This window comes from Lepidochelys kempii, chromosome 9, assembly GCF_965140285.1.
Source record: "Lepidochelys kempii isolate rLepKem1 chromosome 9, rLepKem1.hap1, whole genome shotgun sequence".
In the NCBI taxonomy this organism is placed as follows: Eukaryota; Metazoa; Chordata; order Testudines; family Cheloniidae; genus Lepidochelys; species Lepidochelys kempii.
In genome coordinates, this window is record NC_136388.1 from 85257996 (window position 1) to 85274730 (window position 16735).

General features: G+C 41.9%; 1 protein-coding gene across 3 annotated transcripts in view; it reads left to right on the forward strand.

Annotated features, from left to right (window-relative positions):
• The window catches only part of COL4A6 (collagen type IV alpha 6 chain), a 191993-nt gene that overhangs the window by 111991 nt on the left and 63267 nt on the right, over nt 1-16735 (forward strand). For all 3 annotated transcript variants that reach the window (XM_073361233.2, XM_073361232.2, XM_073361234.2), the window contains exons 5-8: nt 5339-5473; nt 7342-7386; nt 13475-13591; nt 16212-16280. In XM_073361233.2, coding sequence (XP_073217334.1) covers nt 5339-5473; nt 7342-7386; nt 13475-13591; nt 16212-16280 — 366 coding nt within the window. The remainder of the gene's footprint in view (nt 1-5338; nt 5474-7341; nt 7387-13474; nt 13592-16211; nt 16281-16735) is intronic.

The following is a 16735-nucleotide window of genomic DNA, read 5'->3' on the forward strand; positions in this document are numbered from 1 at the left end:
TTCATCCAAAAATCCATACTTGGCAGGTGTTGTTTGATATCCATTGTTAAAAAATCTATTTATTAAAAAAAATTGTCATCCAGTCAAGAATTAGAAACAATACCACATGGCATAGGTGTGCAATGGGGACCTGATCCTGATTGGGGGTCCTAGAGGGTACTATAATATAAATATTGAGCAATAATGATGATTAAAAACAGAGAGCTCTGTTGATCTGCTAAAGTTACTGTTGAATGTGACTTAAAGTTTCTCTTCGGCCTTGTCTTCGCTGCTAAAAAAGATGTGGGGTTTCTTACTTCAGGGACTAATGTGCATGAACTATACCGAAGTATTCAGAGGAGCAGCCGTGTTAGTCTGTATCCGCAAAAAGAACAGGAGGACTTGTGGCACCTTAGAGACTAAAAACACAACGAAGACAAGGCACCTTAGTTTTCCTGAGGTTGGGGTAAACTCTCTTAGATCAACCCAAGGGGGAGTGGGGTGAAGAGCTGACCGTATGATAGTTCATGTGCATTAAGATAACCCACAGTAAAAAATGCCAGGTTTCAGAGTAACAGCTGTGTTAGTCTGTATTCGCAAAAAGAAAAGGAGGTCTTGTGGCACCTTAGAGACTAACCAATTTATTTGAGCATAAGCTTTCGAATGCATCCAGTGAAGTGAGCTGTAGCTCACGAAAGCTTATGCTCAAATAAATTGGTTAGTCTCTAAGGTGCCAATAGTACTCCTTTTCTTTTTAGTAAAAAATGCATCTTTTTTAGCAGTGAAGACAAGACATATGTTTCAGCATGGAATACACTGTTTCCATCCTCACAGACTTCAAAGGAAGCAAGGGGAATTCATGAGAGCCTGTTTATCATAGTCTAATCACATTACTGGAGAGATTAGAGGCACTTCGCTGTGTCTTTGTGAGTTTAGTGACATGCCAGACCCATCTTCAAGTGCTATTAAAATCTTCCTTGTGGGATGCTAAGTAAATAGGAAATATTTTACTTCTTAGGATTAGAACACACTGAATTCCCTCATCAAAGTGAAGGAGTACTTGTGGCACCTTAGAGACTAACAAATTTATTTGATCATAAGCTTTCGTGTCTGAATGCATCTGAGGAAGTGAGCTGTAGCTCACGAAAGCTTATGCTCAAATAAATTGGTTAGTCTCTAAGGTGCCACAAGTACTCCTTTTCTTTTTGCGAATACAGACTAACACGGCTGTTACTCTGAAACCTCATCAAAGTGACTCAGACGGAGACAAGACTTGCATAAGGGTCCATGCTGCCTCCACTGGACACATTTATCAAATTGGATATCTCAGAAAATATATTTGTTTAAACTGTAATTTCATATCAGTTCAAGAATTGTTCGTTTAGGGGTAGAATTCCACACTTCTGTAATGATGTGAAGAGTTACACCAAGCGAGGGCATCACAGAAGTGTTTGAAGAAACCTTGATTTCCTTAGCATAGTTGTATCTGAGTTAATAGGTGACCACTTGATTGTAGAGGTGATGTGCCCGTTTTCAGCATATATTTCAGCTGTGTTGCCTTTACATCATCATCTGGCCTTCAGTTCAGAGCGTGCCATTGATGTTTGCCTCCGATTGAAAATGAGGTCATAAGAGAGAGACTGCAAAGTCTTTTCAGATCACAGTCCACCCCCTTGCAAATGTTACAATTCCCAGATAGAAAAGGTAGAAAATATTAAACAGATGGTACACTTGACCTCAGCCAAAAGACCAAGAAGAAGCAATTGCAACACAAGGGTTAGGGTCTGAAACTGTAAAAAAAAAAAAAAAACCACCTGTCCCTGTAATGAAGGTTTCAGAGTAATGAAGAAAGATCATGGGGTATGTGGTAAGATGATCCATCTAGGATGGGAAAGGAAACTGGAAGGCTTAAAAAAATGGATAAAAAATTATTAAAAACAGATTAAAATTACAAGATTACCAGATTAAAAACAGGTTAAAATTACAAACAAATATATATTTAAAATAAACCACAAAACCTTTTTCCTGCCAAGGCCTGGGGTCAGGGTTCCTTGTGCCTCCAGCAACAGCTCCTGAGAATGGTACTCAGTAGGGAGCTGCATTCCTTACTTTGTTCCAGGGAGTTAGTAATGTTAACAGCACTTGCAAGGGAAACACAGAATCTGAACACAGGTCCTAGAAGGTAAGTAAAAGAGGAGGTGGTTTAATTTTTTTTAAAAATGTCAAACTATATATTTTTAAATGTAGAGCCAAATTGTTTGCTGAAATATCTCTATTTAATTTAGCTGAGTTCTGCCAGCTGATAATATGGCCCTAAATGTCTACACATGTATAAAGTGCAAATGATACGGGATTTAAAACTGGTATTTATCTCTTTTGGATAAACACTGAATTGCCTGACTAGATACTACAAAATGTTAACACAAATCTCTGTTTTTGAGTATACGGTTGCCAGGATTATTTTATCAGGACTGCCAATTTAATGCAAGAAGTTCCCATGTCCATTCACTCACCTGGTTGAACTGGCCATCCAATCTTTTATAATCATCTTTGTATGAGTGACATTAACAAGTGTTTTCTTAACAAGTATCCTCTAATGCCAGCAGTTTAAATGGGAATATTTTACTCTCAACCAGTTGTGCTTTTACCTGCCTTCAGCAGATTTGTTTTCTGGGCATGAATTGAAGAGGGACAACACCTGCAGAAAGTTCATATTTCATTGTTGACACTTGTGAGGCACTAGCATCAATGTGTGTCCCTTTTTGACTGAGAAAAAGAGAATTGCAAAGAGAATGGACTATGCTTATCAATATAGAAGAACCTTGTCCTATATGATCAGCCTATGTTGTTCTTATATGCAGTTTTGCAAAATTGTCAAGCCCTTAGCGAGTTCCAGACTTGATTTAAAAGTTTACTTCAAATTACCGGACCAGCATGTGAATTATCTTGTTGATTTCATTTACTAATATTCATTGTAGCTAGAACTAAAGCATGTTTTCTTTTATTTTAAATGTTGTTCCAAATGGAAAACAATACTAGTTAATGAAAGGAAATTGTCTTTAACCTTATTTTTGTGAATATTTTGTGTCCTTGCATGACAGGCACTCTCCACTTTTTTAAAACAGTCGTTAGATTTGGGAAAATGTAACACGTACTATAGAATGTTGATACACATCTTCAGTCTTCTGCAAGTAACATCGGAACACCTGCAGTAAGCTCTATAAGCAGTTACAGATAAGTGTATTCAGATTTAGTGCTTAATTTGTGCCAGAGCTTGGCAGGACTGAGCCCTGGCACCTCTGGGCTTGGCAGTTCATAGCCCTGGCACCTCTGTTCGCTGCATCAGTTATGAATGTAAAAAAATTGCTTGAGCCCAGCACCTAATTGCTTGAGCCCCGGGAACCTCTTTCATTACAAATTAAGCACTGGTCAGATTACACACACTCTTACAAGGCAGCTCTGCATAACTCAGCCTTCGTTGTGATTTCTGTGGTGATACCAGAACAATAAAAGATGTTAAACTGTATTTGTCTCTGCAGTTTTAGAAAAGTTTGCCATCTTCTGGTAATGTTTAGTTACTGCATTATTTCCCCTGCTAATGGAGCCATTGTGAGGCTCTGGTTGCACAAATTGTGTCTGAACACAGATCACAAATATCATGTATTGTGTACATCCTCCAATTGCCACCAGAGTAACACTTTCTTTTCAACTGTAAATTGGTTTCAAAAATGCTGCGTGTTCTTGAGAATTAAGTTGAAAAGCTTGTTGGCGCCTACAAAATAACATTATCTGGATGAGAAAGAGGAAATGGACAAATATGTTTTACTTTTATAATATTGTTTTGTAGTGACTCCTACATATATCTCACTTAATCATTTCCCTGCCATTGCAGGGGCCTTGAGCATTGGTGCCCCTTGCAGCTCCGTCCCTCCTATTCTCTGCCTGTGGCACATCATAGTTTAGTCTCCTGTGGGCTATCATACACTGGACTTCTTTTCGGCTGTTGGATTTAACGTGCAGGCGGTGGCTGGTGTTGGTGGCATATGACATACAGGAGGTCAGATTGGATGATTTGGTGGTCCCTTCTGGCCATGAACTCTATAACTCAAATATGCTGTTGTGGCTGCATAAGCAATTTTGCTCTGAACCCTTTATTCCAGTCTAATTTGTAGATGTGATCTGAGCCAGAGTTTGGGCAGATGAGCTTCAGTGTGGGAAGCAACTTTTTTAAAAAAATTGTTTAACTTGTATCAGCACAAAAAATACACATAGGGCTTCAACATGCAAAGTGCTGCACACTTTGGCCCCAGCCAGCAAAGCAGTTATGCACATGCTTAACTTTGTCTCATTATTTCCTTGTGCTCCCCTATGTATCTGTCTGTATCTAGCTGTTGTCTCTTGTCCTTATGCTTAGATTGTAAGCTCTTTGGGGGCAGGGACCGTCTTTTTGTTCTGTGTTTGTACAGCACCTTGCACGATGGGGTCCTAGTCCCCTTGAATTAAATGGAGTGACTCCTACTTTACAGTGGAGTATTTGAACAAAGAATTGGGCCAGTAGTATTTATCAGATTGGTCAGCTGCAAGATCAGAGTTCAGGATTCTGCATTTCCCCTGCAGGAGATAATGATATTGTAGCTGTCTAAAGCTTTTGCAGGACAAACATTGTGCTCTGTGTTTTCTTTCTATATAAACCCTACAGAAGGTGAACACTTCCCTGGAAAACGGTATTCATGGCTTTTCTCTTCCTAAAGTTAGTCAGGATAGGAATAATGATGGTGCATAAGGGCTAGGGGGGCATGACCTAAATCCACGTATTGTCTACCAAGCAACAGGAGAGGACATTGGAGTCCCCACTGATCTTGAGCCAAGTATGGTGATAGCCTAACATAAATGTGTTTTCTGAGTGCAAGGCTTCTGATTGCATGTGACCCATGCAAGACTAGCCATTGTATTGCATTTCCTGGCTTCCCTCTGTTGTGTTTGATACCAAAACGTTTGGTACAGATGTTTTGTACTTATCATTAAAGCTTGGAACTGGAGGGGTCAACCTCATCTAGAAGTAATAAACCTAATTTCAAATGCCATTCGCCTCCATTGTTCCTACAGCCTGATGAATTGCCAGAAATCCTCCTGGAAAAGTAGGGGTGTCTTATTATTTGTTTAATTCACTCTTTATGCTTCATTCTACATTGTCTGAAATACCTCTGATGAGCATTATAACCAAGAGTGTACAGAGGAACCTTCAGAGATCTTTCCTGATCTGCCTACAGTTCTCTGGCCAGTGTTGTTATATTTGAGACATGCAGGGCATTTGTGAAGCATGGAAAATTTGACTTACCTCTTACTGTAACCCTTTCAGGGTCGACCGGGATCTATTGGGAACCAAGGACCTATAGGTGTTCCAGGATTTGCTGGGCCAGAAGGTTTGGCAGGGCCAAAAGGTGAGAGAGGGGCAGTGGGCTCTCCAGGATCAGCTGGACTGAAAGGAGATAAGGTAGGTTCAGTAAGTGTTTTCCTCTTTTTCCCTGCAGTAGATGTGATCACAGCAACTCTTTATGAGTGAATAAAAATAGCACTGGACTATCTCACTGCTGTTAAGTTTGAGAAACATCTCCAGAGGAACCACTGTGTTTAGTCTGAGGGTGACAATCTTGGCCGCTGAATTATACAGCGTAGTATATACAGTCCAGCCTGTCACCTTCTGTTGGCTGATTCACAGTAAAATGGGCTTCAACATTGCATGTGGGGTCTTTTGCTTTACATAACCATCAGAATGTATTTTGCCCTGACATAAGTCACAAGAAGAGATGAAAGAAGGGTGGGGCATTACTAGGATACCCCTAGAGGGAAATCTAACAGCCGTACCTATTTCTGACAGTCAGATCCTACCAAAGTTAAGTGAGTGATCATCATGTTGGGAGGTGAAATTCTTTGTTGGAAAGTGCAAAGTAATGCACAATGAGGGAATAATATATAAATTACTTCTACATCTTATTAGGTTCTAAATTAACTGTAACAACATTGTAAAAAGACTGGAACATTACTGAACTCAGTGAAAACATCTTCTCAAAGGGCAGCAGTGGCCAAAATAGCAAACACAATTATGAGCCATATAAGGAATGGAATGGAATATAATACAGAAGATATTATAATGCCATTAGTGATCAGTTCTGTCACCCCACCTCAAAAGGGACACAGCAGAAATAGAGGGCTTTCAGAGACAGGTGATGAGAATGAAACAAGACATGATCAAACCCTCATATTAAGAGAGATTAAAAAGATTGGGACTGCTTACCTTATAGAGGAAATGAGTAAGGATTCAGAATAATGACAGGTGTAGAGAAAACAGAGAGGGCACGGCTATTCAGCCTTTCTCCTAAGACAAGAATAAGGGAACATAAGGTGAAACTGAAAAGCAAAACATGCAAAACTGAGCAGAGGATATACTCCACCCCCCTTCCCACAGTGCACAAATATCCTGTGGAACTCATTGCTCCAAGGTGTTGCTGAGTCTGAGGTGGGCAGGATTCAAAACAAGGATAAAAAGAACATCCAGAATTATAACAATAAGGTCTAAAAATAATAATCAAGAGTTCTGGAAGAGAGAAACTCTCCTGCTTTAGGGCAGAAGCCAGCCTCTGACTATCAAGGATTAGGAAGAACCTTTCCCTGACGGACACTTATCCTGGAGCTGCCTGCTTTGCACCTTCCATTGAAGCAGCAAATATTGGCCACTATTGAACCACTTATCCGCTCCGGGATAGCTGCTGCTATCATAGACATTCTCTTTTACTGTGGAGGTACATGCAACATCCAGCAGCTCTAACAGGTTGGCAGAGACAAGACATTATTCAGTTGGAACAGATGCAGGAGTAATGTAAATTAATATAATATTTTGCATATTTCTCAGCTGGCAACATCTGAGAATAATGGTATAGGCTGGTTCAGACAAAATTGCAGATCCAATTGTAACATTTCTTGAAACATTTGTGAGGCCAGGATTTAATCTCTATTGAAAGCCATGTATTATTAGCATCACACTGTGCCCCAGAGGTGCAATAACAATTTGTGTTTCACTTTTAAAATACTGAGTGAAAACATTTTGGGGGAATTAATTTAGCAGCCTGTCTGCTGAGCATCCTCAGTTCCAAGCTCATTGACTGCAATGAAAATGAAGGAGCCTGTGTGCCTAGTATGAGATGTTCCACTCCTTTTACTGAGGATATCTGATCATCTACCCTCACAAGATGTAGAATACAAGAGTTACCTGGGTGATATATGATACATATAAAGAATAAAATGCGTGTGACTGACGCATAGGATTGTCCAAGTAAAGTATTACTTGTGTCCTCTTTCCTTTAGGGTCCAATGGGAGTGCCTGGATTTCAAGGCATCAATGGGATTCCGGTGAGTTTTTGTGTGTAAATATATAAATATAAGGCAATTGCATTTGAGCACAGAGACAGCATCCCAGCATGCACAAGGGCACAATGCCAGGCTCGTCCCAAACCTTTTCTATAATATTTATTATAATAATTTTAATGTAATTATTTTACCACTTTATCTCCTGTCTGGGGTAAAAGAGGAGGGTTGATTAGAGTCTATAGGGGCTCTATGTCATTTGTAAGCGACTCGGATATCTTGATGGTAAGTATCAGATAAATGGACATTTGCAAGGGATACATCCATGTTGTATAAGAACGAGAACTGAGTCTGAGGCATGTTTGCACCTATAATTCAGCCTCACCAATGTTCGAAGGTGTTCACATCCAACATTTTAGTTCAGAACTATTTCTAGTAAACTCTTGTTGCGACTGAAACTGCTAAATTGGAGTTGAGAGACCCTACCACCTGGGGCTAATTAGTTCTAATTTGGATCTGGGCTGGTCAGAACATTTTGCCAATAAAACAGGAAAGAGGCAGCTACAGCGTTTTCCAGATAATAGAGCTAAATACAAACTCTCCCCAGCTTATCCATTTTATTTGCTTTCTTTTTCTTTAGAACTTTGACAGAGAACTTGAACATTTTTTGTCAAAAAATTGTTTTCTGTCAAAAACTGAATTTTCATAATAAATTCAAAATCCAGAATATTTTTACTTGTTCCACTCTGTTTTCTTGCAGCTCTTCTTGCATAGATGTCTTCCAGATCCCTTCCTTATTGGTTCTGGTTTTGTGATTTGTTTTTTTTTAATGATGCAGACTATCCTCTTCTATTCTTTTCTCTCTCTACATTATTTGGTTCACTTTGCATTTTTTCCCTTTCTATAGTCTAATTCTCTTCTGTTCTTTGCTGATTTTTCCATTTTCTGTATCCTTCTTTCTTCTCCACCTTGTGTGTTCTCCCTCGCTCTCTTTTCTAGAATTGATTAAATACTCAAAAAACTGACAGTTTCTGAAAATGTTTGTTGGAAATGTGCAGTCGGGACCATGTGGGCAAGCTGTGCTCTGCTCTCTCCTGTTCCACCCAAGTTCCTCTCCCTGCCTTCAGCAATTTCTTTCTTTTCTCCTTCCCCTGCTTATCTTTTGCCTGCTTTCTGTTCTCTTCTGCTCCCTTTCCACTGAGGTTTTTTTTCTTTTTCCACCAGCCAATCCTCAAACTGTAACGAGACTGAGCTGTTCCCATAATATTGAATATAATTGAACACATTGTGGGAACAAGCTGTTCTCAGGGTGTTTTTTCAAATAAGGCTCTGGGGAGTGGGAATTCCCAACATGGCAGAGGGCGATACTGTCGTGGAGAGTGCTAGGAAGCTGGCAGCTACAGACATTCTAAGCAAAGGCTAGGGGAGTTAGACAAAGGGGATTTGAAACCTCATGCCTGTCTGGATCTGATCTGTTTTCTTTACAGCATGCTGCAGGTGGATGAGTGGGAGGAGGCTGATTTTGCTCATTGTGAAAACAGATTATTCAAGAGTATGGCCCTTCTTCCTCTGAACTCGACTGGATTGGAGCCATCTTCCCCTTACAGATGCAGAGAAGGGGCAGTGGAAATTTTAAAAGCAGTGCATTTTGTTTTCATTCTTGCTGCTGAGATAAATGGCTTCTTTTCATGGTGAAAATAGAGAATCCTGCTACTTGGAAAAATATGTATAGTTCTCCAGTATTATTGTAATCGCATTTCAGGATAGGGAAAAGCTTAGACTTGTTGTGAAATACATATCTACAGTCATTATCTAGGGTGTGTGTGGAAATACATTGCTTTGCCTGCACAAGAGTTAACACCGTAACCGCTGTTCTGATTATGGTATGTGGGCGTGAGGGTGTGTGTTTTATTGGTATTCCTGAGGTTTGCTCAAAGGGGACTCCTAATGGTGAGCCTGTGGGAGGTGGTGGTCAGCTGAGGTCACCTGTGAGATGTTGATAGCTGGTAAATCATGGTGTTGCAGTTGGGCTGATGCATCCCTTTGATCTAGTACATACAGCAGCAGCATGTGTTTATTAATTGTTAGCCTTAGACAGATTGTAGAAAAGGCTTTTAAGTCCTCCTCTCTACTGTATATGTTTAGTTTTTCCCATGGGGATTAGTTTCAAACACATCCCTGGCAAAGGTTTGGAAATATAGAGAGAAGATTTATATGGTTTTAGCTGAGTATACAGGACTCTAAAAGGAAATGTTTCTACAAGTGGTGAGTCATTGCCTGTGCCAGGAAACACAGACCTGGGCAGCAAGAGACTATATGTTGATCTTGGCGCTGGTCAGAATGGTCCCTTTGCTCTAATGCTAAATGAAGCTGCTTATTAAATTAGTTTTGGTTCACTCTTGTTTGCATATGTTTCCCTCTTTTTTTAAATATTTGTTGAGCTCTCCCGTTAAGATTGCCTTTGCACGAAGTCTGTCTGATTTAGAAAGCACGCTCTTCAGAGTCACGGTGTTAGGGTAGAGAGAGAGAGAGAGAAAGCAGGGCTCTAGTGCAGGGGTGGCCAACCTGAGCCTGAGAAGGAGCCAGAACTTACCAGTGTACGTTGCCAAAGAGCCACAGTAATACGTCAGCAGCTCCCCATCAGCTTCCCAGCCCCCAGCGCCTCCCACCCACTGGCAGCCACCCCGATCGTGGGGTGCAGGAGGCTCTGGGAGGGGGGAGGAGCAAGGGCCTGTGGCAGAGCCAGGGGTTGAGCAGTGAGCACCCCCTGGTGCATTGGAAAGTTGGTGCCTATAGCTCCAGCCCCGGAGTCGGTGCCTAGCCAAGGAGCCGCATGTGGCTCCGGAGCCACAGGTTGGCCACCCCCGCTCTAGTGGGACAAGTCACTTTGGAGGAACCGGTTCCCTTTTCTACTTCCCAGGGAACCTTTTCCTTTATGAGCGCCCCCAGCCCCCCTCCCCGCCCCACACACACATTCTGTGTTAGCATGAGCCTGCGAATCATCCACCCTGCCATGCCATAATTACAGACCGTAAAGTTCTCCTGAATTAGTCTGTTGTGGTACCTGTTGTTCCTTTTGTGCTGAGCTAGCAGATCGGGCAAAGCATGTGATAGCCGGAATTAGAGAAGGAGAGAGCAATGAAAACAATTAGTCACAATTTTTCAGGCCAAACGAGCTCTGTTGATCAGTGTGGAAAAGATCTCATTTAAGGCTAGATCCTGGGAGATGATGGGTACCTGCACCACTCAGTGAAGTTAGAGAGTTGTGGTTGCATCTCTCAAGATCAGGCCCTTACAACAGGATGTCACAAATTAACTAAGAATACAGATTAGCCAGAAGGTAGGGAATCCTAGGCTTTTCCCAGTCTGAGGGGAATGTATAATGTATGTGTGTGATGCTTTTTCAGAAGAGGCTTTAACTATCTAACATGTGGACGTTATGGAGACTGATACTGCTATTTAAATTCCAAGCGCCAAGTGCTAACACCTTGGTATTGTGTCATTGCCTGTCATTTAAATACACTTCACTCTACTTGTGCTAGTTCCATTGCACTGTCCCTTTTCTGTAGGGAGAAGGAAGGCATTAAACCAGTACTACACCAGTGCCTGATCCCTCTGCACAGGGCCAGATTCTGCCCTGAATTACGTCTGTACTACCCCATTGCTTCAAGTCAGTGAAGCTAGTCCAGGTTTATGATGGAGTGAAAGAGATCAGAATCTGGCTCATCCAGTACAGAAGGTGTTATTAGGATGCTAGGATAGAAATGAAAAGATAGCATGTGGGGTCAACGTGCAACAATCTTTGCTGGAAAACTTACAAAAGCCCTTCCTGTCCCCAGAAAAGCAACGTGTCCCATGGGATATTTGCTGTATGAACCAATAGCATGTGTTGGGTTTGAAAATAAGAGCAGTCATGACCCAGTGTTTGTATTTCATTACAGAGTAGCACGTTGACGTAAGATATGTTACAGCCAAGCTGAAGATAAGCAAATTAACAGTGATTAGAGTGTTTTATTTTTTTAAAGATTCTTTTGTGGGGAGCATGATATTGTGGTATGAACGGTGGTCTGGGGCCTTGTCTGCACACAAACTTTTGCATGGTTTAATTAAACTGGTTTAGGTATAGTGGTGCAAAACCCTGTGTGGACACTCTTATTTCCATTTAGCGTAGCCCTGTTCCTTTTTGGCTTAAGCGAAACCAAAGTGAGCCACTCACAGAGGTTTGCACCTGTTGAACTAATTCAGTTTAAATTCAGATCGTTAGTTAAACCAGTGTAAATCACTGTGTAGACAAGTCCTGAGAGTTCTATTTCCAAGACTGCCACTAAGTTTCTGTGTGTCCTTGGGCCAGTCACTTCGACCCAGATCTTCAGAGGTATTGAGGCTCCCAGAAATCAGGGGAAGTTAGAGGCCTAAATACCTTTGAGGATCTTGGCCTTAACCTCTCTGTGCCCCTGCTGTGCTAGTTTCATCATAGATGAGGGGTTTGAGGTGCAGGACGGGGCTCCAGGTTTGGGGGGCTCAGGGCTGGGGTGAGGGTTGGGGCTCGACGTTGGGGCACGGACTTACCTCCAGCTGCTCCCGGTCAGCGGCACAGCCTGGGGGGCTAAGGCAGGCTGCCTGCCTGTCCTGACACCGCATTGCGCATGCCCCAGCAGTGGCCAGCAGGTCCGATGCTAGTAGGCGGGGGGGCAAGACGCTCCCCTGCTGCTCTTGCCTGCCGCAGGCACCACATCCCAGCTCCCATTGGCTGGTTCCCAGCCAATGAGAGTTCGGAGCCAGTGCTCAGGGTGAGGGCAGCACGTGGAGCCCCCTGGTCCCCCCGCCTAGTAGCCAGACCTGCTGGCTGCTTCCGGGGCACAGCGCGGTGCTCCAGGAAAGGTAGGAACTGGCCTGCCTTAGCACCGCAGCACTGCTGATCAGACCTTTAGCAGCCTGGTCGGTGGTGCTGACTGGAGCTGCCAGGGTCCCTTTTTGACTGGATGTTCTGGTCGAAAACCGGACACCTGTCACCCTAAGTGAGGCATCAGAATGAAAGTGACGTGAATTTGGCTCCAACGGTCATGCATGAAGAATGCAGCATTCTGTAGCTCATTTTTCACTTCCCTCGGATGTGTCATTAATGTATCTAATGCTGCACCGTAAAGATGAATCTTCGGGATTAATTGAAAATGGCTTGTGAAATGGTTCAGGGCTAGGGCCGTGGAGACAGACAGAGCTGTCAGATATGTACTGCTCTCCTTCTGGTCACAAAATTCTGCCTCTGAATGGCACACATCTCATTCCTGTGGGAAGGAGGATGGAATGAGGAGACACTTAATAGCCTGGCATTTTCTTTGATTGATGGTTCTGCCTGCCCTTGTATTGTCCACACAACCCCTATGTCACTCAAGAGAAAGTAATTAAAAGGGCCATATTCTGATCTTCTTTACATCAGTGTAAATCAAGAGTGACTCCACTGTAGTTAATGGAGCTACCCCAATGTAAAACTGGTGTGAGATCAGAATCAGGCTCATTTCCCTGCTATTAACTGATCATTACAATGACTTTTGTTCAAGGCAATTAGTAAAAGGCTTTCGGGTCAGTGAAATAATTTGAATGTAGAACAGTTTGGAACTGTCAGTGCGCAGCACTGTTGGGCCTATTCCTGCTCTGACTCTTATACATTCAGCTCCCACTGATGGCAACTAGGAGTTACACCCCTCTGTGCACTAGGCCCATTGCCTGCTGTTTCCTCCCAAGTGTGCTGTATTGCTTGCACTGTGCTGGAGGAATGTAGAATGAATACTGCCCTGCTAGGACCCCACAAACACAAGATGTTTGTGCTTCTTTTGACACTATCCCAGGGAGACAGATTTTAATTAATAATCAGATAAATTTATCTAAGAGTTTTGCAGTCAGGTTCCAAGGTAGAGAGCACAGGCTGATTAAGCTCTTGCTACTGCCCTCTGCAGGCTTGACTTTCTCTGCAGGTGGAGGAAAGCTGCCGCACGGCAGAACTCAGGGGTGAACCCTAGACTGTCTTTGTGTTGTGCTGTAATGTGGTAGACGATAGGATTTGTGGGACAATATTTTTAGTGCTAAAATATTGTATATAATTAATTCTCTCTCTTTCTCTCTCTCTTTCATACAGGGCCACCCTGGCCAGCCAGGGCCCAGAGGTTTTCCTGGCCTTGATGGCTGCAATGGTTCTATTGGGAGTCCTGGTGTTTCCGGGTTGGATGGGTTTCCTGGTACACAAGGGCCACCTGTACGTTCTTAGGCTAACACAGTATTTTCTGGCGCTCTTGCTATTTACTAAATGACTCATGAATCCTTGGGGAACATGGATAGTGTTATTTGAAAACAACTCATGTTGTTTCTAGGTGAATTTTTTTTTAGATTCAGTGAATAAAAGAGTAACTTTAGAAGATAAAGTTCCTGAAGGTGGGTATGTTGCCACATTAGAATAAACCTTCAGTCCCTGACAATCCTCACGTGGACTTCAAGGTGAACAGGATCTAGCCCTTATGTGTTTAATTCTGCGAGGTGCTGAACGCCCCGACTGACTGTAGTAGGAATTGGAGGCACTTGCAGGATCAGCCAGAAGACGCCCAATTCAGAAAAGCATTTAAGTGTGTGCTTCAGTGCCATTGAGTCAATTGAATTGAATCGTGTGCTTAAAGTGAAGCATGCGCTTTAAGCACCCTTCCTGCATATGGGTACTTTCATGAACTGTGGTCTAACTCAGGAAATTGAGGTCTTAGGATACTTAGGAAAGATTACCAGCAATTTAACAAGCTGAATAATTGATTTACTAGCTGTAATGGTTGCTCTGGATACCTCTTGTTATGAGCAGCATAACATAGTTTTGTGCAGTATGTCACAAGATATGTCTAGCTGATGCCAACTCTCATCAGTCCCTTGCAAGACACCTTTTCATAATGTGTCAATGGTTGGCTAGATGGAAGGATTTCAAGTTAAGTCTCAAACTGTTTGACTAGTCTAATTCCACTTGACAGCCTAACAGTGACTATAGTCTTGACTTGCTCATTTCCATGGCACTGTTGGGAATCCATTAGTGCATTATGCAAGTCTGCATTAATCTACATTTGCTAAACAACATCAGCAAAAAAGACTAATGGTAAAATTTTCAAAAGCATCTAAGTCTCTTTGAAAGTCAATGGGATTTAGGCTCCTTAATGTGTGAGTCACTTTTGAAAATGGGACTAAAGCTCCTAAATTACTTGGAAAAAAGAAAAGGAGTACTTGTGGCACCTTAGAGACTAACAGATTTATTTGAGCATAAGCTTTCGTGAGCTACAGCTCACTTCATCAGATACATTCAGTGGAAAATACAGTGGGGAGATTTATATACATAGAGAACATGAAACAATGGGTGTTACCATACACACTGTAACCAGAGTGATCACTTAGGGTGAGCTATTACCAGCAGGAGAGTGGGGGGGGAACCTCTCCTCACTGTATTTTCCACTGAATGCATCCGATGAAGTGAGCTGTAGCTCACGAAAGCTTATGCTCAAATAAATGTGTTAGTCTCTAAGGTGCCACATTCTTCCTGTTCTTTTTGCGAATACAGACTAACACGGCTGCTACTCTGAAACCTGTCATTAAATTACTTGGGCACTTTTTAAAATTTTACCCTAAGCCTTTAAATAAAGCATAAAGATATGCAATTATTTTCAACGTTGTACAGTACCCTAGACACAGAATGGACTGGAAAAATGATCTTACAAACTTAACTCATATGAGTAATAGTTGGCAAATACGAGTGACACTATTAATGTCAATACACTGAATCTATATAAAAAGTGTGGTACAAATGTATGCATGTGTCGAAACCAGAAGTTGACAGGACACTGAAAAACCCTAAGCAATATGATCAAGTTTAAGCAATGATTTCTAGAGAAGCCCATTTACTCATACATACTGTTCAAATTTCTTTTTTTGATAATCCTTGTAGGATTATATTTTTGGCCATAAGAGCTGGTTCTGCTCAGCTATCTTCCTTCAAATTAAATTGGCAATTAACATGAAATTACCTAAAATAAATCCAATAGGATGATTAAGATTAAGATCAGCTGGCTAAACCTAGAGCTATAAAATGAATTCATCCTGTATATAACTGCAGTTTCTTCAGTGGAGTTATCCCAGGATTCAGTTTGTCCCATAATGATTAATGTGTCTAAATTAAGTTTAATTCAGTGGTGATTGGTTCAACCCGTCACAGAACAGATACGTGTATGAACAGAGATGTTAATAATAGAGTTACATACTATCAATGAATATGTTAAAAATACTGGGACTCAAGCCTTGTCTACACTAAAGGGGGGAGATCGATCTAAGTTACACAACTTCAGCTACGTGAATAATGTAGCTGAAGTCGATGTACTTAGATCTACTTATGGCAGGGTCCACACTACACTATGTTGACTGGAGACGCTCTCCCGTCGACTCCCCTTGCACTTCTTGTTCAGGTGGAGTACAGGAGTCGACGGGAGAGCGATCAGTGGTCAATTTAGTGGGTCAAGACCTGCTAAATCGACTGCCTATGCATCAGTTGCCATGCGTCGAACCCCTGATAAGTGTAGACAAGCTTTCAGTTGTCTGAATCCTCAAAATAAGAGAAAAATCTAAAGTAAGTGGGGAGAATACCAGATAAAATGTTTGTAGAGCTTCATTTAATTATAGCATGAAGATGCTTTGGTGTGAGAAGGTAAATATAAAGGGGTAGGTCCTCAGCTGGTATAAATTAGCATAGCTCCATAGAGGAGGGTCTGCCTCAGTGTATTTTGCTGAAAAAAAATTTCAAATTTTTTTAATACAGATTATAGAAAAATAGCTTTGTAAATTCATTCTTTTAAAAACAGGGTCGCTTTGGTCCCAAGGGTCCCAAAGGAGAACCTGCGTATGCCCAAGGTGGCCTTAAAGGAAGTAAGGTAAGAATTGTCAACATGCAGGAGAAGAAATAGCAGAAGAAACCTACATGCGCTCTGAATGCTACAGGGTCGATACTGTAGGTTAAATCACGCACAATGTTGGGCAAGGGTTCCATGGGTATGCTTGGATGCAGAGGCACAAATTATGGCTTATGAAAGCAGGCCGTAGCTTTATTTTTAACAACATAAACATTATTACACTGAAAACCTACAAGTACGTAGTCCTTGCAACACAGATGCAAATTGTTCATCCGTCAGCAGAACTAATGTACACCCGCAGGACCATGCTCACCATGTCCGATTGTCCCCATATAGTTAGTAGACCATTGTTGTAGGGCACACCTAAGGATCTGGCACCTCTAATGCCAATTCCTGCACCTGCAGAAACCAACCATCCTCAAACTGAGAATGAGGGACCTCCTGCAGGCTTGTCCTGCCTTGTGTGAAGCAGTGGC